Consider the following 24,879-nt stretch of genomic DNA (forward strand, 5'->3'; position numbering starts at 1 on the left):
CGTCGCTCCGAAAGCTAGTGTGCTTCCAATTAAACCTGTTGGACTATAACCTGGTGTTGTGTGATTTTTAACTTTGTACATCCCAGTCCAACACTGCATCTCCAAATCATCTCATTATCTTGTACACCTCAATCAGGTCCCCGCTCTTCCATCTTTTTTCCAATGAAAAAAGTCAGAGCTAAGTCAATCTCTCTTCGTAAGATAAGACCTCCAGTCCAGGCATCCTGATCAACCTCCTCTGAACCCTCTCCAAAGCATCCACATCTTTCCTATAATAGGGCGACCAGAACTGGACACAGTATTCCAAGTGTGGTCTAACCAAAGTTTTATAGAGCTGCAACAAGATCTCACAGCTCTTAAAATCAATCCCCCTCTTAATGAAAGCCAAAACACCATATGCTTTCTTAACAACCCTGTCCACTTGGGTGGCAATTTTAAGGGATCTATGTACCTGCACACCAAGATCCCACTGTTCCTCCACACTGCCAAGAATCCTGTCTTTAATCCTGTACTCAACTTTCAAGTTCGACCTTCCAAAATGCATCACTTCGCATTTATCCAGATTGAACTCCATCTGCCATCTCTCAGCCCATCTCTGCATCCTGTCAATGTCCTGCTGCAGCCTACAACAATCCTCTATACTGTCAATGACACCTCCAACCTTTGTGTCGTCTGCAAACTTGCTAACCCATCCTTCAATCTCCTCATCCAAGTCATTAGTAAAAATTACAAAGAGTAGAGGCCCAAGAACAGAGCCCTGTGGAACACCACTCACCACTGACTTCCAGGCAGAATACTTTGCTTCCACTACCACTCGCTGTCTTCTGTCGACCAGCCAATTCTGTATCCAGACAGCTAAATTTCCATGTATCTCATTCCTCCTGACCTTCTGAATGAGCCTACGGTGGGGAACCTTATCAAATGCCTTGCTGAAGTCCATATACATCACATCCACTGCTCTACCCTCATCAACGTGTCTAGTAACATCCTCAAAGAACTCAATAAGATTTGTGAGGCATGACCTGCCCCTCACAAAGCCGTACTGACTGCATTTAATCAAGCCATGCTCTTCCAGATGGTCATAAATCCTACCCCTCAGAATCCTTTCTAACACCTTGCAGACGACAGACGTGAGACTGACTGGTCTGTAATTGCCGGGGATTTCCCTATTTCCTTTCTTGAAGAGAGGAATTACATTTGCCTCCCTCCAGTCCTCAGGTACGACTCCGGTGGAGAGCGAGGATGCAAAGACCTTCGCAAGCGGCGAAGTAATCACATTTCTCGCTTCCCAAAGCAGCCGAGGACAAATCTGGTCTGCCCCTGGCGACTTGTCAATCTTAATATTTGTCAAATGTTTCAGCACATCACCTTCCTCTATCTCTATCCGTTCCAGCATGCTTACCTGCTCCTCAATGATCTCATTCACTACAAGGTCCTTTTCTTTAGTAAAGACAGAAGCAAAAAACTAATTTAGGGCTTCCCCTACCTCCTCAGACTCTATACACAAGTTCCCTATGCTATCCCTGATTGGCCCTACTCTTTCTTTGATCATTCTCTTATTCCTCACATACGTGTAAAAACCATTTCTCCTTGTATTCCCTTTTGTTCTTTTGCCAGTTACCTTAAAACTGTCATTACCAGTCATCCTGCAAGTGGAAACATTTTCTCTCTGTCAGTTTTACCAAAGCCCCACATAATTCTTGACAGTCCCATTGCATTGCTATAATGCAGGAGAAAAGTTTATTTATTTTTATTCATTCAGAGTATGTGGGTGTTGCTGATGAGGCTAGCAGTTATTGCCTATCTCTAATTTCTATGTTAACTTTATTGTTTACTCCAAATATTACCAACAACAGGCCTCTGCCAGGCTGTTCAGATAAACTCTTCAAGCTGCTGAATGCAGGGCTGAAAATTACTGCCAGCAGATTTGACAGATCAAACACGTGACTTAGAGTCCTGCAACATAAACGTAAACTGGGCTATTTACCACTAAACATTTATTGAGTGGCTTTAAACTGGTTTTTGAAAGGCCTGGTCCAGCCCATGTGTACGACTGTCTACCCTGGTATGCTAACAGTTGAGCTGGAAAGATCTGGCTTCAACCATCGCTTTGCGCCAAGATAACTTTTTCCAGAAAGCGAGTTGTTGTGAAAGGTAATAATCCTCTCCAATCATGCAGGCGATTTTTAAATTTTGTGCTCCAGCAGGGAGCCTCACCTCCAGGGAGCACATAACCGGAAATTCCAGTATTTTCAGATTCATGTTAATGATCATGCACAGTGTTTATCCAAATCTCTAATACACCCATCCTGGAGATCAGTTTCCCTGCTCATAGCACAGAATCAAAGCATTGCCTTCCTGTTTCAGTATTTCAAATCTGGGGGGTTTGTGAATAAGCAGCTCTAATCTAATCAGCCCATTTGTGTTCACAATGTTTTTAACACACTCAAAATCCATTCAGTTGCCCAGAATTAAATTCATAGGTCTGAGCAATGAAGGCAAGCATGTTAAATGCCTTGTTAACCACCCTGCCTTCCTTTGATGCAAATTTCAAAGAATTATGTACCTAAACAAATTTGTTAGAATTTTTTGAAAATGTGATCAAGGGAAGTTCACTCAATGTAGTTCATATGAATTTTTGCAAAGCCTTTGACAAGGCCCCACACGGGAGACTGAGAAGGTTAAAGCACGTGGAATTGAGGGAAACTTGTCGAGATGGATCAGAATGTCAAGCAACATCAGAAGAGCAGGAGAGTCAACATTTCAGGCAGGGGGACCATTCATCAGGACTCTAATGAAGAGACCTGCACAAAACGTTGACCCTCCTGCTCTTCTGATCCTCTTTGACCTGCTGTGCTTTTGCCAGCTCCACTTTTTATCGACTCTGACTTTCCAGCATCTGCACTTCTTACTATCTCGGAGATGCATCAGAAACTGACTTAGTAGTAGGACACAAAGGGTAGAAGGCTGTTTGAGTAACTGGAGGCCAGTGTCCATGGTGTACCACAAGAATCAGTACTGGGACCCTAATTGTTTGTTATATACATAAATGATATAGATGAAAATGTTGGGGGGAAATGTTAACCAAATTCGCAGATGACACCAAGATTGGTAAAGTGGTTAGTAGTGAAGAAGATAGTATTAGGTTACAGAAAGATATAGATGGGTTGGTCAGATGGGCAAACCTGTGGCAGATGATATTTAATCCTGATAATTGTGAGGTGATGCAGTTTGGAAGAAGAAACAAGAAACAAGATGAGGGAGTATTTAGGAAAATGTGGATGGTCTGATTAGCCAGATGAGTTTGCAAATGACATGAAGATTGGTGCATTGCTGATAGTGCAGACAATTGTGAAAGGATACAACAAGATATAGATAGATTGGCGACTTGGGTACAGAAATGGCAGATTGTGTTTAATCCAGACAAATGTGTGGTGATGCATTTTGGAGGATTAAGTTTAGGTGTGAATTATACTGTAAATGGCAGAATCCTTAAGAATATTAACATACAGATGGATCTGGGTGTGCAGGTCCACAGGTCCCTAAAAGTGGCTAAACAGGTGGCCAAGGTGATTAAGAAGACATATGGTATGTTTACCATTATTGGCCGGGGCATGAAGTACAAGAGTTGGCAAACCATGTTGCAGCCATATAAAACCCTTGTTAGGCTGCCTTTGGAATATTGTGCACAGTTTTGGTCACCACACTACAAAAAGGATATGGAAACTTTGGATAGAGTGCAGAGAAAGTTCACCAGGATGTTGCCTAGTCTTGAAGGCATTGGCTATGAGGAATGGTTAAAAAGACTAGGATTGTTTTCACTGGAAAGACAGCGGTGAGAGGAGACCTGATAGAGGTCTACAAAATTATGAGAGGCATAGGTAGGGTGGATAGCCAGAGGGTTTTTCCTAGGGTTGAAGTTTCAATTACAAGAGGGGACAGATTCAAAGTGAGAGGGGGAAAAATTTAAGGGAGATGTGCAAGAGAAGGTTTTCACGCAGAGTGTGGAATGCACTGCCGGAAGTGGTGGTGGAAGCAGGCATGTTGGCGACATTTAAGAGGGAACTGGATGGTTATATGAATAAGAATGGAAGAAAGGGATATGGACTGAGTAAGAGCAGAAGGTTTGTTTTTTTTTAGTTTAGTTAGGACATGGTAATCGGTATAGGCTTGGAGGGCCGAAGGGCCTGTTCCTGTGCTGTACTTCTCTTTTGTTGTTCTTTTTAATCAATAGCAGGACACTGGGTAGCTTCGAGGAATAGACCCGACTAATAGCCCTTCCGTTAATCGTAGAAGTCCTGTCTTTGTTTGTTTTACCAAAGTGCAATAACTCGCCTTTACCCAAATTAAACGCCATCCGCCACTCCTCAGCCAACTAACACAATTGACTCAGATATCTTTGTAATCTTAGATAACCTTATTTCACTGTCTAGTGTACAGTACCACCAATTTTGATATCATCCACACAAGTACTTACCATGCCTCCTAAATTCTCATCTAAATCGTTTATATAAATGACGAGCAAAAGTGGGAGATCCCTGTGGAGCATTGCTGGTCACAGAACTCCAGTTTGAAAACAACACTCCACCACTACCCTCCGTCTTCTACTGTCAAGCCAATTTTATATCCAGTTGGCAAGCTCACCATGAATCCCGAGTGATCTACCTTTAGTAATTAGTCTACCGTGTAGAACCTTACCAAAACCTTTACTAAAGTCCATGCAAAAAACGTCCTCATCAATCCTTTAGATTACGTCCTTAAAAAATTCAGTCAAGTTGTGAAACATGATTTTCCTTCCCACAAAACCATGCTAACTATCCCTAATCAATCCTTGCCTTTCCAAATGCATGTAAATCCTATCTTTCAGAATCACCTCCAACAATCCATCCACCATTGATGTCAGGCTGACGGGTCTGAAGTTCACAGGTTTCTCCTTATAGCCTTTCTTAAATAAAGGCACAACGTTGGTCACCCTCCAGTCCTCTGGCTCCTCACCCACGGTTATAGATAACGCAAATAGTTTTGCTAGGAGTCCCACAATTTCTTCCCTAACTTCCCACAACATCCTGGGATACAATTGATCAAATCCAAGAGATTTATTAACCTTTATGTTTTCTAACATTTCCTCTTCTGTAATGTGAACTGTTTTTGAAACCACATTTATTTCCCTGAGTTCTCTAGCATCCATTTCTTTCTCCACAGTAAAAACTGACACAAAATATTCATTTAATATCTCTCCCATCTCCTCAGGTTCAACACATGGACAATCTCATTGATCTTTATGGGGGGCTTTTCTCTCTCTAATTGCTCTTTTGCTCTTATTGTCCTTGTAAAATCTCTTTGGATTATCTTTAACTTTATTTGCCAAGGCTATCTTATATCCCTGCTTTGCCCTTCTGATTTCCCTCTTAAGAATGCCCCGACATTCTTTATATTCTTCAAGAGATTCATTTGATCCCAATTGTCTATATCTAAAAACAAATCTTTCATTCTCTTGACTAGAACTTCAATATCTTTATTCATCCATTGTTCCCTACTTGTACCAGCCTTACTCTTCACTCTAACAGGGACATGCTGCCTCTGAACTCTCATTATCACACTTTTGAAAGCTTCCCACTTGTCAGTTGTCCTTTTACCTGAGAACAGTCTACTCCAATCTACTTTGAAAGTTCCTGTCTCATATCATTAAAATTTGCCTTACTCCAATTAAGAACTTTAACTTTTATGGAAGGTTTATTCTTACACAAAACTATTTTAAAGCTAATAGAATTATGATCACTATTCCCAAAGTGTTCCCCTGCTAACACTTCAGTCACTTGCCTTATTTCTCAAGCGAAGGTCAAGTTTTGCTCCTCCTCTAGTAAGCATATTTACGTTTTGATAAAAAAAAATTTCTTTAACACATTTAATAAATTTCTCTCCATCCAAACCGTTAGCACTATGGCAATCCAAGTCAATGTTTGGAAAATTAACACCCCCTACTATTACAATCCTATTATTTTTACATGTATCTGAGAACTCTGCATATTTGGTCCTCAATTTTCCTCTGACTAGTCGGGGGGCCTATAATACAGCCCCATCGAGGCGATCATCCCTTTGTTATTTCTAATTTCTATCCATATAGTTTCACTGGATGATTGCTCAGAAATATCCTTCCTATTTACAGTAGTAATGTTTTTCGTAACAAAAATGCCATTCCCCCTCCTCTCTTGCCTTCCTTTCTATTCTTCCTATAGCATTGAAAACCCAGAACATGAAGTGCCAGTCCCTGTCCTTCCCCCAGCCAAGTTTCTGTAATAGCTAAGACAGGTAAAAACAATGACTGCAGATGCTGGAAACCAGATTTTGGATTAGTGGTGCTGGAAGAGCACAGCAGTTCAGGCAGCATCCAAGGAGCAACAAAATCGACGTTTCGGGCAAAAGCCCTTCATCAGGAATAAAGGCAGAGAGCAAGGCAGACATCCCAGTCCCATGTTCCCCTACATGCTCTTCAGTTCATCACTCTTCTCTGCAAGACCTCTTGCATTGAAATAAATGAAGTTTAATTCTTCAGAGTTACCTTGTTCTCTGACTAACCAGCTCATGTCTGCTTTTCTAATTAAATTGCTCTTTACTGATTCTTAACCATCTTTATCTGTCTTTCTATTTTTACTGTCACTCAGACACCCCCACACCCCCGTCTACTAGTTTAAAGGCTCCTGAAATAGAACTAGCAAATCTTCTTGCCAGGATATTGGTCCCTTTCCAGTTCAGGTGAAATCCATCCTTTTTGAACAGGTCTCTTCTGCCCCAGAAGAGATCCCAATGATCAAAAAATCTAGATCTTTGCACATTGCACCATCTCTTTCACTACTGATTTATCTGCCCTTTCTTTTTATTCCTAATCTCATTAGAATGTGGCACATGGAATAAACCAGAGATTACTACCTCTGAGGTTTTGCTTTTTAGCCTTCCACATAACCTCTTAGAGTCTTGGAATCATACATTAAGGAAGCAGACCCTTCGGTCCAACTCGTCAGCGCCAACCAGACATCCCAGCCTGACCTAGTCTCATTTGCCAGCATTTGGCCCTTGTCCCTCTAAGCTCTTCTGAATCATATACCCATCCAGATGCCTTTTAAATATTGTAATTGTACCTGCATTCACCACTTTCTCTGGCAGCTCATTCCATACATGCACCACCCTGTGTTGCCCCTCAGGACCTTTTAAATCTTTCCCCTCTCACCTTAAACCTATGCCCTCTAGTTTTGGACTCCCCCTAGGAAAACGACCTTGGCTATTCACCATATCCATGCCGCGCCTGATTTTTCAAACCTCTCAATTATATGCACTCTGCAAAGCCTTAGCCGTTTTCCCAACTATATCATTCCTATCAATCTATACAACAATGTCCTCAATCCTGACAACAGGAAGGCAGCATACCATCCTAGATTCATGTTCACGGCCACAGTGTCTCCTGTCTGTGCCCTTGACTAATAACAATTATTCTTTTAAATATTGACAAACCCCACTTAACATAAGAATCATTCTCAGTGCCCAAGATCTGACTGACACTTCTATTTTCCTCTGACAGACTGTCCCCTTCAGCAGTACCCAACACTTATGCCCCAACAAAATCCTCTAGTCCACATCATTAAGTGCCAGATTCTGTGGTTTTATTCCCAGGTTCCATGCTATTATTCCAGGGTAGCCATATAAAGTGTTGCAATTCCTAGTGCCAGACTCTGAAATAAAAGCTCCAAGTCATTCAGTGTCAGTGGTGTGATATACTTGTCCAGCTCCTCCCACAATGCACAGAGTATCATTCTGTAACAAGAGGAGCCATCAAACCCTTCTCATTTTTTGTGTTTATAGAGTAACAAATACCTCACATCCCTTTCAAGGCAGGGATGCATCTGGAGGTCAGGAGCAGAAATAGTTTTGAGCTTTGCTGTTCTGCTTCATGATGTTGCTTGATCCGTCTCCCACTCCATCTGTACATGTTAAACTTCTGTAAAGCACTTCTAACAACTTACGACCATTTGTGTGGCATCCATTGTAACAGGAGCATTTGTGAACACACTTAAAATTGAGGAGGAAATCTAGGTTGAAAATGGAAGCCTTAAGCCCTTCAAAGAAAATACGAATGATTTTTTTTATAAGAATGAAATCTGTGTGTAAAGGAATCCAGTGACCAGCATGTTAGACACTGGCTTCTGGGATTAGATGGTAAATTGAGAATGAGTTGAAATCTGACACGTGTACTTCACTGTGCTAACTGCTGCGAAGCAAAGTTAAGTGGCTGAAGTTTAGTGTGGAACAATTCTATATTTAAAATTAGTAAAAGTTGTGATTAAATGTAGAAGACTACATTTATTCTTTAGTTTAGAAATTTTCAGCAAATTGCTCTCAAACTGCATGTATACATCCTGTTGATATGTAGGTTGACTCCTTTAGTGAGTTTGTGTTGGACATATACTGGCTCCCTGCAGTTGGTGAAGGCACGATCCATTTTATCAATGAATTCCCACACACCAGGAAGCCCCAGGTTTTGATCCCTGGATCTATGTTGAATCAGCTAACTTTGTGGCACAGCATGAGGCAATGTCATTAGGCTCAGTGCACCCAGTTTGAGAAAAGGAAATTTCTATCTAGGGATGCCTTTTCCCGGAAGTATTCAGTGGAAAATGCAGACAAATGAACAGGTGATGAGATTTTGGGCTAAGCTATGAAGCCCCACTTTGGCGAATAGCTGGCCAGAATGCCATCTCTTGTCTGGATCAATGGATGAAGAATGAATGATGCCTGGAGGGGGAGAGAAAATTGAAAATAAAAGCAAACTTAAAAATTAAGCTTGGGACACTACGCATGTAGTTAGTTATTTCACTTGAGTTTTGCCGACATCATGCTGATTATAAGGCACAGATTTTTCCCATACCTATCTGAATCCCATAGTGTAAAGGTCAATGAGGAGCTTAATTGAAATACAGTGCACACTTGGAAACTGGCAGTGGGATTTGTAGCAAATTTGCTGGGACACTGGTATTGTCTTAACTGCTGTCGGTTGTAGTTCACAAAGCCCTACTGTCTGTTATCTATAACCCAGCAGACGGAATCCCTTCATCTTAATGTAATGTTAGATGCCTTGCATTCGGACTATTGTCTTTAGTCTTCTGCAGATCAGCCGCTTTCTCTGCCCATGTGCGGGAACTGCTCAGTTCACCAAGACTCTGGCTTTCTTCTTTTGTTCCCTTATTTCTCTCTCTGCTGCACTCACTTTCTCGGCTGGAAGAGAAGAACACACTCAGGTTGTGAACATCACTGGAGCCATGTAGAAATCCTGAGCATGGGGTTTGGCCACAGGTTTCTCCAAAAAACTAATTTCTCAGACACATTGATTTGCAGTATGCACCTACGAACCTTTGAGCTGATTTTTTAAAAAAGTCCCTTGTCTGTCCTGATGAATGAATGCACACTCTCCTCGTTTATTTGCCAACCATAGTAATGATAAGTTAATCCTTCCATTTACTTCAAGTGAGAACAACTGCTGCATGCCCTTTTATTTCTTTGGCCTTTCGTTGCTTCAATTTTCAAAATATAATTACCCCACAAAAAGCCCTGAGGTAGGATTGTTCAAAGTGAAGCGGTAATTCTGCGTGCAGATTGCATTAAGTATTCATAGATTCAAATTGTGGGGATTTATATGCCTGTGTGGCTTCTGTCTATACTATGCTATTGAGGTTAACGAGGAGGAAAAGACTTGCATTTGCATAGTGCCTTTCAAGACCTCAAAATGCCTGGAAGCACTTTATAGGGAAATAAATATTTTGAAGTGTAGTCACTGTGATGACATAGGAAACACAGCAGTCAGTTTCCACATGGCTATTTGGTAATGACCACAAATTCAGTCTTGGTGATTTTGATTGAACAATCAGTGTTGCCCAAGGACATGGGGTATGTTTCCCTGATACTTCTTTTTCAAGCGAGTGCCAAGACATATTTCATATTGACCTGAGAGGGCAGGTGAGCAAGTTGATTTAACATTCCTTCAAAAGATGCCACTTCTGGTGCAGCAGTCTCTCAGTACATATGGTTTCTGGAGGGAAGCATGACGTCCAGTTCAGGCGTGATTGAGAAAGCTACCTACTGAGCCACATTGAACCCTGCTATGTCAAATATAGGCCAGACTGGGGAAGGACAACCTGCTTGATTGATACTCTCCAAACTGAAATCATAGGAATCACCAGTGCGACATTAAGTATTGTTGCAGGGTATTTTGCCTGCATGTGATTCATGGTCACTGTACCCAATCTACCCAGAACCCAGCATCTTAGGAGAGAAGAGGAGGAAAAACACATTTGCACCATCGAGCTGTGTTCAGCATGTTATGTTTCTAAGCTATTAATCCAAGGAGAAGAGCTAGTGGTCCTTCATGCAGGGCTAGTAATTCAGGGAGAAGGGCTTGTAATAGGTAAAGTCACCATAGTCTTACTGGACCACAGGCCTACTCCCTCATGAGAGAGAAACAATTGGTGGTGGTTAAACCTGATGGTCACTACATCTCAGGCAAGGGGACAGGTTGAGAAGAAGATCCCTTCATGGTAACTTCAGCTGGGGTGGGAATTAAACCCATGCTATTGACATCATTCTGCTTCTTACACCAGTCATCCAACCGACTAGCTAAACTGATCCTATTATGGCTGGTGATACTGGGAGTAGGAATTGTAATTCAAGGAACAGTGATTGTAATCGTGGGAGTAGGGCTAGTACTCTGAAGAGCAGGACTAGTAATCCAGGGAGCAGAGTAGTAATCTGGGGAGCGAGGGACAAGATTAGATGAAGGGCTTTTGCCCGAAACGTAGATTTTTCCTGCTCCTTGGATGCTGCCTGACCTGTTGTGCGTTTCCAGCACCACTCTAATCTTGACTCGAATCTCCAGCATCTGCAGTACCTAGTAAACCAGGGAGCAGAATAATAATCTGGAGTCCGAGTCTAGTAATCCAGGGAGCAGGACTAGTAATCCAGGGGGTGTGAGTTCAAATCCCATGGTATTTTGAATTGGAAATAATTTTAAAGAAAAATATTGGAAGGTGAAACTGATATCATTTAAAATAGCCTTGAAAATATCCAATTGTCATAAAAATGCATGTTCTTTAAGGTATTATATCTGTCATCCTTACCTTGTCAAACTTGCCTCTGATGTAGGCAGTGATAACAGCTTCTCAGGTCGACTAGAAATGCATATTAGATTCCTGACTTGTCAGATATAACTATAAATCAAAAGTTGATTAATAAAATTAATTATATTTGCTTCTAACTGGAGAAGGCAAGAGTGTGGTACTGGAAAAGTACAGCCGGTCAGGCAGCATCTGAGGAGCAGGAGAATTGATTTTCGGGCAGAAGCCCTTCATCAGGAATGAGGCTTGTGGGCCGTGGAATGAGAGATAAATGGGAGGAGGATAGGCCTGGGGGAAGGTAGCTGAGAACGCAATAGGTAGATGAAGGTCAGGGAGAAGGTGATAGGCTGGAGAGGAGGGTGGATTAGGTAGATGGGAAAGACGATGGACAGGTCAAGAGGGCGGTACTGAGTTGGAGGCGTGGGACTGGGATAATGTGGGTGGAGGGGAAATGAGGAAAGTGGTGAAATCCACATTAGTCCTGTGTGGTTGCACGGTCCCAAGGTGGAAGATGAAGCATTCTTCCTCCAGTCGTCGGGTGGTTAGGGTTTGACGATATGTTCACCAAATGACTCTGATCCCAGCATCTGCAGTCCTTACTTTCTCCACCTAACTGAAGAATCCATAATTCCTAATGCTTACTCAGACAAGTTAAGCAAATGACTGAGATCTGTGTCTGCATCAAGCATTTCTGTTTAACCAGTAGTATGTACAGTTATCCCATAATTCTGTTTCTTTCAAAACCAACTAAAAAGACTGTTCATCTTGTCCTGTTGCGTTAAGTAACAATTATAGGTGTAAACACCAGACTCCATAACCGTACTTAAATCAGCAATAGATGTAAAATACTGCAACATGTGAAGCTTAGTCCTTGACTTTATCTCACCTAGAGACTAAATGTGTTTGCAAATTGTTTTGTGCACCTTTCTGACTGTGCAGCTCAAACCTACTTTAACCGTTCAGTTCATGTAGATGCTACCAGATGGACTCCTTGCTGACAGCCTGTGTTTCGCACAGCAAGTCCAGCAAGTGAATTATTTGCTGTCATTGTCTGGTCATTAATCTTTGACTTTCTTTTTCAGGTGCCCCGTGTTGACTCTCGGGCTGTGCACCTGGCCTTCCTCTTTGTTCGAGGCCTGTCCATACTTGTTTCAGTTAATAGTGCTTGTGGCTTTCCATTTCAAATGGGCGACCTGATGCCGTGGGAGGTGTTTGACGGAAAACTTTTCCACACAAAGTACCTGCAGTCGCACAGTGGATGTAAAGCAGAGGACCTTCTAGAAAGGAATGTGGGTATACAGATGGACTGTGTATGCTTGAGGTGATTCTCAACTAATGATGGTGGTTTACAGTAGGTTGTTTGCCAAAGCAAATACCATCTGGTAATGCACAGGCAAAACCAGTTATTACAAAGAAGGTGAACTTAATGATTAATCTTGATGGTACAAGTAAGGCCAGCTTCTATCCACATATGCCAGGAAATAGATGTTTTACTCGTTGTATACATCAAATGTAAAGTTGTTGGATAGGAATTGAGGAGCATGTTCACTTCACTTGTGAACACATTGTCTTCTTTTTGTTCCAAAAATCCTATCAGTGGTCAGTTTAACTAATATCAAGAGTTTTCACGGCAGTGTGCCATCTTACCCTCATTAGCTGAAGACACTACAAGCAGATTCCAAAAATGCCCCCTCACCAAAGCACTCATTTTTCTTGTAGCAGTTCCAACAGTATTGACCATTAAGCTATTTGATCAGACATGGCATCACTTCCTGTCAGCCGACATTCATGTTGTTACTGGATCGCAGTCAGAAGACTTTTCCTTGAGCCTTTGGTTAGGTTGGGGGGGTGTTGTCTGTGTGGGGGTGGGGGGGGGTGAATGTGTGGGGATGTACGTTAGATATTATGCTTCTTCCTGATAGTTAACTCACAAGTGACTAGCCTCCAGTCATTGCAATACTTCATCAGCTACTGACCTTGCTGTGTCACACATATACTTTTATCTTAATTGACCATATACATTCTCGCCCTGGTCTTTGTCCCTGTTCTCCTTTACCTAATCTCGCTCCCTTGAGTGCCAGGGACACAGATTTGAACATTTATGAATTAGTTTGTTTAGTTGATCATTACCAGAATCACATAGAGTGAAAGCAGGTCTATGTGACCTCTGTTAGAGGAAACTCTAACTTCACTTAAGGTCATTTTAAACCTCTCACCTTTGTCTCTTCCAGCCTCATCTCCATGGTGCTCATGGAAATATTTATCAGCAAAATTGAGATTATTAGCTGCTTATACCATTCTCTCCCTTTCCCTGGCCTTGAAGCTGCATTTTCCTTCACGTTCTCTCCTCTGTCCTCTTATTTCCATTCTGAGCTCAGCCTGTCCCTGAGATCCACTTGTTTCTTTCTTGTTCCTGATATCCAGCGAACTGAACTGTACTTCCTGATTGTTTCCTTCCTCTTTCAATTCTGCCAACATCATCCATTTTTTTTCCTAAAAGTATCCTTGACCTCTTAGGTCCTTGCAAAGTATTGATTTATCTTCAATTTCAATTTCTTCATCAAAGTCTTTGAATATTTTATTGCCACTTTATCAACCATAATTTTGATTTTTGTCAGGTATGCCTTCAGCTGCCAAACCTCAATCTTGGCTCACCTATGCATGAGCTCCCTCTAATTAGATTGCTGCCATGCCACAGTACTGAAATAGCCCTGACCAAAGACTCAAATTACATCCTATGCCACTTATCCAATGGCATTCATCTAAGCTGAAATTGTTGTGTCTTATCCAGTCATAGCCAGCGAATCAGTCTCAACGTCTTCTCTTCTCATTCTCATACCGTTAGTTCTGCGTTGCCCAAGCATCAATCCTTGGTCCCCTCCTATTTCTCACCTACAGGCAACAACATCTGAAAGTGCAGTGTATTATTGGGCATGTATATTGACAATAACTATCTCTACCTTGCCACCATCTTCACTGAATCTTCCACACCATTTGTTCAATTTCTGTGGAGGGTGACCTGATACTTTCTTCAACCCAGTAATAGGAAGAGTCAAAGCAGTCTCTGTATCAAGTTTCCTTGTCACTGACTCCATCCTTCTCCTTGGTCTCTCAGACCTAAGCATTTCTTCAGTTTTGGTCTTCTGAGCATCCCTGATTTTCATAATTTTGATTGTTTGCAGCACCTAGGAAATAGTGAGGACTGCAGATACTGGATGAGTCAGAGTCAATAAAGTGTGGCATTGGAAAAAAGCACTGCAGGTCAGGCAGTATCTGAGGAGCAAGCGAGTTAACATTTCAGGACTTAACCCTTGTTAGGAGTACACCCAAAACGTCAACTCTCTTGCTTCTCAGATGCTGCCTGACCTCCTGTGCTTTTCCTAGCGCCGCACTTTATCAACCATAATTTTGATTTTTGTCAGGCATGCCTTCAGCTGCCAAACCTCAAGCTCCAGAATTCCTTTTTGAAATCATCGTAGGGAGGCAATGGCCTAGTGGTATTATTGTTGGTCCATTAATCCAGAGACCCAGACAAGTCTTGGGGATCCAGGTTCAAATCTTGCCATGGCAGATGGTAGAATTTGAATCCAATTTTTTTTTAAAGTCTGGAATTAAGAGTCTAATGATGATCCATTGTCAATTGTCAGAAAAGCCCACCTGGTTTATTAATGTAATTTAGGGAATGAAACTGCCATCCTTATCTGGTCTGGGCCTACATGTGACTCCAGACCTCTAACTGATTCTTAACTGCTGTTGGGCAATTAGGAATGGGCAATAAATGCTGCCTAGCCAATGATGCCCTCATCCCATGAATGAAAATGAATGAAAAAGCCTCTCCACCTCTCTATCTCTACCTCTCTCTCTTATTCCCCCCACTTAAACAATCTTTCAAATCTACCTCTTTGACCATCCCTCTGATGTTCTTTGGAGTTAAATTTTGTTTGATTGTGTTCCTGTGAAGTCCCATGTGACAGTTTACTGCGTTGAAGGTGGTAGATGGAGGTCTAGTGATACAGCGGTAGAGTTCCTAACTTCTGGGCCAGAAGCTATAGTTAGAGTTCCATTTCAGGACTTGTTGGCCATGGAATGTGTATTCGTAATGTAGCCAAACAAGTTGATTGTAAGTATGTAAATCCTTCCAATGTGGCTGAGAGCTTGCTGGTCAGCTGTCCTTCAGAAGTCAATATCAAACCATTGCAGTCCCTTGGCCATTAGCATGGCCCAATCCAATGCAATTGCATGACCCAGCACTTGGAAACGAGGAGGGAAAACAGTCAGATAGAGTGGCGCTGTACATTGCAAGTTTTTGTTCCAGTAATGACTCCCACAAAATGTCTGAAGTCATGTGATATCTTTTTTGTCAGATTGCTGATCATTTTGGTTCTCTTTTGTAGGATATTCTGCTGCAGGAATTCCAGAAGCTGAAGTCCCTCATTAACAGTATTTGTGTGAAAAAGAACAGGGACATACAGAGCCGGCCCCGGCTGCACACAACAGGTCAGTGGCCAGGGCTTCATTCACTATTCATCGTTCAATACCTTTTCTGAATTGTAGACACCGCTGAAATGGGATGAAATATTTGATTAAAAATGGCCTTTGACGGTGTCCATAAGTGAGAAAGAGGAAAAATCAGCAGAAAAAGGGAGACTTCTTGGAAAATTGTGCGCTTCTCTTTGTTCTGAGCTGTATGAGAGAGGCAGTCCAGTAAAACTCACTCATTATTTATAATATTTGCTTTTGACCAATCTATTGATTAAAATGGATCTGTCATGTGTCCTGTATCGATAGAAAATTGGGAAAGGCCCGGTACTTACAGTGGAGGAGGTCGATATCACGTGGCACAGCAGGAACAGCAGCTGCCTGCTTATTGTCCATACCGTGCCTATCGCCCAGATTATCAGGCAAGGTATTCAAAGTCTCCAACGCAAACAGGTATGCCTAAAAGTCACTTCTATCATCATTATCTGTTATGTTTTAATGCTTAATTTAGAAGTAACCCCAAAAATATCTACTGACATTCTCAGTGGTGAAGGTCATGGGTACAACAAAAGAATTAACTATCTTCCTAATGGAGAATAAGGTATTGGTTTACTATTCTATATGCATTGTCACTATGTTCCCACATCTGACCTTGGTTACCGTTGAATTACGTAATCCGTAGATGGCTGAAGTCTGCAGCTGACCTCAGTGTCACCAAGACGGGGAGAAAGGTAAAACCATCTAGGATACCTGTTCTCACTTGTGTAGCAATCCATGCTACAAAGAGCATTGGATTTAATGGTTATGCCCACCTTAGAGATTATGCTCTTGCTCTTTCGAGATGAAAATGAACATGTTCATCACCTGGGGAAAATGGCAGAATTCTGGCAGGTCTGTAGGTGACTGAGGTGGAACTGCAGTCAGAATGTTCTGCTGCAAATACGACAGGATACCACACTCCACAGAGCTTTGGATGAGCTGCTGACTCAGAATTTCCTCTCCTTGTGTTTTTCTCTGTCTCTGATGTGGGTTTGCATTCGAAGGCGGCTGCACCATTTTTATTTGCCTATGTCCGGTACAACAATCCAGATGGAGCTTCTCCCAGGAATAGAGGTCTTTATCAGAACTCATTTGTGCCTCCTTTGACTGTCATGAGGGTTTGCCCAAAACTCAATGTCTCTGTAGAAGAATCACTTTACTTTGTGAGTGTCAGGCACTTCAGCTACATGATCCAGCTCAGTGTGGCTGTCTCCTTTCCGTGTGGATGCTTGGCATGCCAGCCCAGCAGAGCACCTCATGCTCTGATATTTTGTTCTGCCATCTAACCTTCAGAAGCTTCTGAAGACAACTCAGATGGAAGTGGTTGAGGGTCTTGGTAAGATCATGGTACCGAGTCCAATTCATGGAACAGAGTGGGTAGGACGTCTGTTCTATAGATTTTCAGTTTGATATGCCGACTTACTCCTCTTCATTCCCAGACTGATGCTCAAAATCTGCAGAAGGCTGCACTTGTTTTGGCAATTCTTTCATGTGTCTCATCATCAGTGTGGAGTCTTGAGACAGTGTACTGCTGAAATAAGTGAACGTTTCGACCTGTGACAAGTTCTGTTTGTGAACTGAAAGAGGCATAAGATAGAGCTTTCCTGGAGCAGACTGATGCACTACTCCAGTTTTCTTTATGTGTACCGTAAGGCCAAAGATTTTTGTTCAACTAGTGCACAGTCATCAGCAAACAGAATTCCTGAAGTAGTCCTTTGAGAAGCTGGGTTTTGCCTGGAGTTGTTTCAGATTGGACAGCTTCCTGTTCATGTTATATCTGATCTTGATGTCAGGATCGCCACAGTGGAAGGCATCAGAGAGCATGGAGCAGAAAAACGTGTTGAAGAGGGTTGGTGTTTGCACACAGCCCTGTTTAACTCCACTCGTGACTTGGAATGGGTCAGAAGACTCCCCATCATCTGGAACATGCACAAGCAGGCTGTCATTGGAATTGTCAATGTATTGTCCTAAATTTCGCAGACGAGACAAATTCACCATTACTTACCACTGACTGTGTCAAAAGCCTTGGTCAGGTCAGTAAACATAGTGTAGAGGTTCACTTTCTGTTCTTGACATCTCTCCTGGAGCTGTCCAACTGCAAACACCGTATCAGTAGCTCCTTGAAATTTTCTGGAACCATACTGCCTCTAGCAGGAAGATAGTGCAATATTTCAACCACTAAGTGGTTGAGAAGGATTATAGAGTCATAGAGATGTGCAGCATGGAAACAACCCATCGGTCCACCCCCATCCACACCGATCAGATATCCCAAACCAATCTAGTACCACCTGCCAGTACCCAGTCCATATCTCTCCAAACCCTTCCTATTCATATACCCATTCAGATGCCTTTTAAATGTTGCAATTGTACCAGCCTCCACCACTTCCTCTGGCAGATCATTCCATACATGTACCACCCTCTGCATGAAACAATTGCCCCTCAGGTCTCTTTTATATCTTTCCCCTCTCACCCTAAACCTATGACGTCTAGTTCTGGACTCCCCCATCCCAGGGAAATGACCTTTTCTATTTACCCAATTCATGCCCCTCATGATTTTATAAACCACTGTAAGGTCACCCATCAGCCTCTGATGCTCCAGGGAAAACAGCCCCAGCCTGTTCTGCCTCTCCAACCCTGGTAACATCCTTGTAAATCTTTTCTGAACCCTTTCTAGTTTCACAACATCTTTCCGATAGGAAGGAGACTAGAATTGCACACAATATTCCAACAGTGGCCTAAACAATGATCTGTACAGCCGCAACATGACTTCCCAACTCCTGCACTCAGTACTCTGACCAATAAAAGAAAGCATACCAAACACCTTCTTCACTATCCTATCTACCTGCGACTTCACTTTCAAGGAGCTATGAACTTGCACTCCAAGGTCTCATTGTTCAGCAACACTCCCATGGACCTTACCATTAAGTGTATAAGTCCTACTAAGATTTGCTTTCCCAAAATGCAGCACCTCACATTTATCTGAATTAAACTCCATCTGCCATTGGCCCATCTGATCAAGATCCTGTTGTAATCTGAGGTAACCCTCTTCGCTGTCCATCACACCTCCAATTTTGGTGTCATCTGCAAACTTACGAACTGTACCTCTTAGGCTCGCATCCAAAGCATTTATGTAAATGACAAAAAGTAGAGAACACAGAATCTTGAAGATTTGCCAGTGTTGGAACAGAGTCAGATTCCTCAATGGTTGTCACATGTTTGGTGAGCTCTTTACCATTTGTAAATTCTGCTTTCAGGATGGTTCCTTACTGCCACATAAACTGAAAGACCTCACCAACAAACAGTAACACAACTCAGTATAAAGTCCAGCTGTTAAGTACCAGAGGTCACCTCATAACGTACATGAGTCCCTCATTAGAGGATGGATAAAGAACGAAAGAATGAGTTGAATTTAAGTAGAGCTTTCCACATCCATCAAACATCTTAAAGTGCTTTACAGCCAACTAAGTTTTTTTTTGAAGCAGTCACTGTTTAATTAAGGAAGCGAAGTAGCCAATTTACAAACATGCCTTCCCAAATAGCAGGAGAAAGTGAGGTCTGCAGATGCTGGAGATCAGAGCTGGAGATGTGTTGTTGAAAAGCGCAGCAGGTCAGGCAGCATCCATTTGCTATCCCAAATAGCAACATGGCAATGACCTTAGAATCTGTTAGTTTTTAATGTTGATTGAGTGATAAATATTGGCCTGACACTGGGGATAATTCTTCAAAATAGTACCATAGGATCTTTCACATTCAACAGCACAGGCAGATGGAGTCTCAGTTTAATTTCTCTTCTGAGACACAACATCTCCATGTGTACAGCACATTTTCAGGGCTGCAGTGGAGCGTCAAGTTAAGTTTTGCATTCAAGCCTGAGACTAAGGAATTTTGTTTGAATACTTAATTTTTATGTGTTTCTGAATGCTGCACCAATTGAGGACATTTTTTAAAAAAGCTTTCCTGAGAAAACTACCACATTGTGCATCACAAATTCTTGGCTATATTAGCACTACATGTTCAGTTAATTCTTCATCCTTATGATTGAATAAAGTCGTGCAGTCAGCTCTTCCATCACTATGCAAACTACGGAAACTTCCTCAAATGCAAGTTCCTTTTCGTTACTGAGAAATCAAAGTTCAGGGCTGCACCAAGTTTATAGAGATCAGGCGATGCAAGTACATAGGAAGAATGGCAAGTTGGCAGCGATCTGGGACTTTCACAGCATGTAAACAGAAACAGGAAGGGAGGACCAAGGGAAATGAAGTGTTCATCAATTTTCAGATCCCAGGAAAGACTGAATTCAAGTTTAAACCTAATGTAAAGCAGTAACAGTCCAGGTCAAAAGGCAGCAAGTACTGGACAGTATCAGGGCTTGAGCTGATAGGTGGCAAATAACATTCATGCTACACAAGTATCAAGCAGTGATCATCTCCAACAAGAAAGATTCTAAACATTGAACCTTGACATTCAGTGGCATTAATGTCACTGAATCCCCCACTATCAACATTCTGGGCATTACGACTGATTGGTCTATATCACAGAATTAGTAATTAAAAATACCCATTTCTATGAAAAGTTTGATGGTGGGATCCAGATCTTAAATATCAAGCTAATTGTATTAGAGAATGTGTTGCATATGCTTTTAACAGACTCACTTCAAACCTGCCACATTCCCATCATTTTGCTAAATAATGCAAAATCATACACGTTCTGTTCCTTAGGTTTTGCAAATATTTCACTGTGTTGATCTGGCACTGATGAGTTTCACAGAGCTTTTGAAAATATTCGAAGAATTATTCAGATTATAATTCTACACAGAGGAAGGCCATTTGGCCCACTTGTGGCTGTACTGGCTCTGTGAAGAGCTATCTCAATACCTTTTCTTTCCCCAAAGCCCTGGGCATGTTTTCACTTCAAATATTTATCCAATTCCCTTTGGAAAGTTACTGTTGAATCTGCTTCCACCACCCTCGTGGCCAATGCACTCCTGATCATAACAGTTGACTGTGTTTCCTGCTGTAGTCTTTGAATTGTTTTGACAATCACCTGATATCTGTATCTTCTGGTTACTGATAGCTTCTTATATTTCTCTTAACTTTCTTTTCTCTAAGAAGAACAATCCCAGCTTCTCAAGTCTCCTCACAAAGCAGTAGTTGCTCATCAATGTTGCCATTCTGGTAAAACTAGATTCCTTATGAATTCCTTTAAACCAGGGTTAAGTTTTAGAAATTAAGGGAAGTTCCTATGGAACATGTGTAATTACAGTCAAATTATTGACCTTGTTAACAAATTGGTTGAGTGACATGAGAATGAGTAGGGATAATGATTAGAAAATTTCCACTGGTGACCTGCAATGATCTCCATTTGACTCTCTACTATTTACAATTTATTAACAACCCAGATGATAGGATGGAAAGCCACATGTCAGTGTTTGCCAATAACATAACAATAGGCAGGATTGCAAATAGTGTAAATGGAGACATAGCATTACATTAAAATTACTAAATTAAGCATAAGTACCATCAACTGCGGCAGGTGAAGGGAAAAGGAGGGAGCAAGGCAGCCTCCTCACATCCATAGGCTGTCCCTCGATCAGGACCTCCAATGCTGCTTCCAAGAACACTGTGTATCCCGTGCCAGTCTGTGGCAGAGTGGTAATTCAAGCACTCCATGCCCTTCTGTGGATGCATGGAGCTCATAAAATAAGTGGATGCATGGAGCTCCTTGATAAAAATCCCATCAACTCTGTACTTAAGGGCTAAACCTCCTGCAGGTAAATTCACATTATGGTAATTGGCAATTATAACCAAGCACGCCTGTATTTTAGCACAGCACCTACTTGGCATCCAGTTTTAGCATCTACACACAGACATTTCCTTAACTGCACAGGGTTTTCCTTTATTTTCTGTGCTTTGGTCTGCAAATATGTAAAGCTGATTTGATTCTGTACTTTATTTCTAGAGATTTTAGCCATCCTTGTGATGGATTTTCACAGGAGAAAGTGAGGTCTGCAGATGCTGGAGATCAGAGATGGAAATGTGTTGCTGGAAAAGCGCAGCAGGTCAGGCAGCATCTAGGGAACAGGAGAATCGACGTTTCGGGCATTAGCCCTTCTTCAGGATTTTCACAGACAGTTTTTAATTCAACAATGATCACATTACTTGCCTTCATGACTTCAGGATTTATTTCACATTTTTAGCTCTTTTATTGTCCTTTTTAGATCATTCCTTGGAGGGGTGGAGGTTTTCTACTAAGGTAAACTGGAAATGTGATTCCCAAGAAAACTGGTATCATCTATTTGCTTTCCAAAATAATTACAGTAAAACGTTTGTCTAAGAAGCATTCATCTTTTCCTTATTAATGTGCAGTTTAGATTTTTTTCCTCTTTATTTCTAAGTAGTCATCTTTTTATCTGAATTTTGAAAAGCCATTATAACCCCCCAGCAAAAGAATCTGAAAATCTCTTGCAACGTCAGTCAGTAGCATTTGAGCTGCTGTAAGTCAAATTGTAAAATGCCCCCTGTACAAAATTAGCTGTGATATGCTTTGGGGATGTCCATAGGTTTTGAGAATCAATATATAACTGTAATTGAAGAAGGGAGTCTGGACGAGAAACATTTACTCTGTTTTCTGTCCACGGATGCTGCCAGACCCTGCTGAGTTTCTCTAGTAATTTCTGTTTTTGTTTCAGATCTCTAGCATCTGCATTTCTTGGTTTAATTTTTATGTAGCTGAGAGAGCTCTTGAGGTGCAGTGCTACTGTCCCTACCTCAGGACTAGGAGGCCTAGGTTCAACTCCTGAGGTGTGTAATAGCATTTTTAAAATAATATATTTTTATTAAGAAAAAATAGATTTTTAAATATTACAACAAATACAAATAGTAATAACTCAGCCCAGCCAAACAAAACACTCATATATTCACAGTTCCTTCTCCCTGGATATTAGACTCATAAAACACAATTGTTACGGCAATATAAAACGGCAATATAAAAGCCCTTGTTTGTGTGGCAGATAAATCTGTGTCCAGGTATTTCAAAAAGGGTTGCCATGTCTTGTAAAAATTCTCAGTTTTGTGGTGTACCATATTTGTGAGAAAATCCAGGGGTATATGCTCCATAACAATCTTCCGCCAACCCGACAGGCCTGGGGGGTTTTCTGATATCCAATCTAGCAAAATATTCTTCCTTACACAGAACTTAAGAATATTGAAAAGTTTTTTCTTATGTGCGTCTGCAGGAAATACAATGGGTAGGCCCAAAAGGAGAGAAATATGGTCCTTCTCCACCCCTACACCTAAAGTCCTCTCCATTGCACCTGCCACAGCGCTCTAATATGTTCGAAGCCTGTCACAAGACCAAAGACACTGGGTAGGAGTGCCCGTGCAGATCTTGCACTTGGGACATGCTGAAGATACCCCTGGTTTAAATTTTGACAAACGGTCTGGGGCTAAGTGGACCCTGTGGAGAATCTTCAACTGTAAAGCATGGGTCCTATTGCAAATTGATATCTTCCTTGCATTCTCCCAAATATCCTCCCATGCCTCTGAAGAAACTTCAACACCTAGCTCTCTTTCCCACATCTTGCAGAGTCGATCAGACTCATCTGAGGTGGCATCCCCCATTTGGTGATATAAAGTACTGACAGAGAGTGTACTCTTAGCCCTTAGTACCCCTCTTTCTTTGTCAGATTTGTCGGGATCAGTCAAAAGTGTGGTCTTTTTTTGAATAAAATCCCTAACTTGAAAAATACGAAAGAGGTCTCTATTAGGTAACTCAGGTAACTCGTACTTCCGTACTAACTGATCGAAGGACATCATTACGTCTCCCTCAAATAAATCACCCATGCAAGATAAACCCCTAGCTGCCCAACGTTTAAATCCTGAATCTATCATACCCGGTTGAAAACTCGGCATACCCACTAAAGGCGTAAACAAAGATATTTTGCCAATATTACCTTCCCTCTTCCGAATTGCCCTCCATGCTTTAACAGTATTGATGACTATTGGGTTATGGCAATATTCCCTAACTGTCCTCACCTTGTCCAAAAACAGCAAACTGGTAAGGGGGCACCTTGCCTGGGAGGCTTCAATATCTAGCCCTATTGAAAGAGGGTCCCCACAAGCCCAATCTCTTACGTAGGTCAAAAGCGACCTTAATTGGTAATTTTTAATGTCCAGAAGGTTGATTCCCCCCAATCTGTGAGGCAACTGCAATTTGGCTGATTTACTGAGGGTCCGTTTACGGTGCCAGATAAAGGAGCTGAACCAACCATTCAGTCTCCTGAGTGTTTGTTTATTGAAAATCAGGGGGAGCATCCATATAGGGTATAGCAAATGAGGGAGAATATTCATCTTAATAAGCACTATCCGACCCAACCTTGAAGTGCCTCCCATCTTTGGAGATCTTGTTTAATTTTTTCAAATAATTGAGTAAAATTGGCTTTGAACAGCCAATCAGAACTGGAGTAATGAATATGCCCAAATACACAAAATCCCCCTGTAACCACCTAAATGGGAATCTATAGTCACTCTCAAGAGCCAACTCTTTCGTAAAACCACCCATTGGCATAGCCTCTGATTTAGCAAAATTAATCTTATACCCTGAAAAAGCGCCAAACGCGTGAATGCATTGTATCAGGCAAGGCACTGAAACTGCTGGATTTGTCAAGAAAATTAGAACATCGTCTGCATACAGCGAGATCTTATGTAATTTTGACCCCACTTCTGGAACTGATATATTGGGGTCCCCACGAATGGCCTCTGCCAACGGTTCAATCACCAACGTAAAAAGTAATGGTGAAAGGGGACAGCCCTGCCGGCTGCCCCTAGAAATATTAAAATTGCTTGATCGTACCCCATTGGTAATGACAGCCGCGAGAGGTACACTGTAGAGTACCTTTACCCATCTTATGAAAACTTCACCCAGACCAAACCGCTCCAAAGTATAGAAAAGGTACGGCCGCTCAACTTGGTCAAATGCATTCTCTGCATCTAAATAAATCACCAATCCCTGTATTGACTGCTGTTGACATGCTTGAATTACGTCAAGCAGCCTCCTAACCTTATTGGAGGATCTGCGACCCTTTATAAAGCCCATCTGATCCTCTTTAATAATAGAGGGTAACACAGTCTCCAGCCTTAACGCGAGAGCCTTAGAGAGGATCTTAAAGTCCACATTTAAGAGCGAGATGGGCCTGTATGAAGCACAG

At 41.8% G+C, this 24,879-nt stretch overlaps 1 protein-coding gene across 2 annotated transcripts in view; it reads left to right on the forward strand.

The window, feature by feature from the left end:
- Nucleotides 1-24,879, forward strand: part of fam120b (family with sequence similarity 120B) — an 81,866-nt gene that overhangs the window by 44,366 nt on the left and 12,621 nt on the right. For both annotated transcript variants that reach the window (XM_043695397.1, XM_043695398.1), the window contains 3 exons: nt 12,239-12,445; nt 15,551-15,653; nt 15,945-16,088. In XM_043695397.1, coding sequence (XP_043551332.1) covers nt 12,239-12,445; nt 15,551-15,653; nt 15,945-16,088 — 454 coding nt within the window. The remainder of the gene's footprint in view (nt 1-12,238; nt 12,446-15,550; nt 15,654-15,944; nt 16,089-24,879) is intronic.

This window comes from Chiloscyllium plagiosum, chromosome 9 (assembly GCF_004010195.1).
Source record: "Chiloscyllium plagiosum isolate BGI_BamShark_2017 chromosome 9, ASM401019v2, whole genome shotgun sequence".
In the NCBI taxonomy this organism is placed as follows: domain Eukaryota; kingdom Metazoa; phylum Chordata; class Chondrichthyes; order Orectolobiformes; family Hemiscylliidae; genus Chiloscyllium; species Chiloscyllium plagiosum.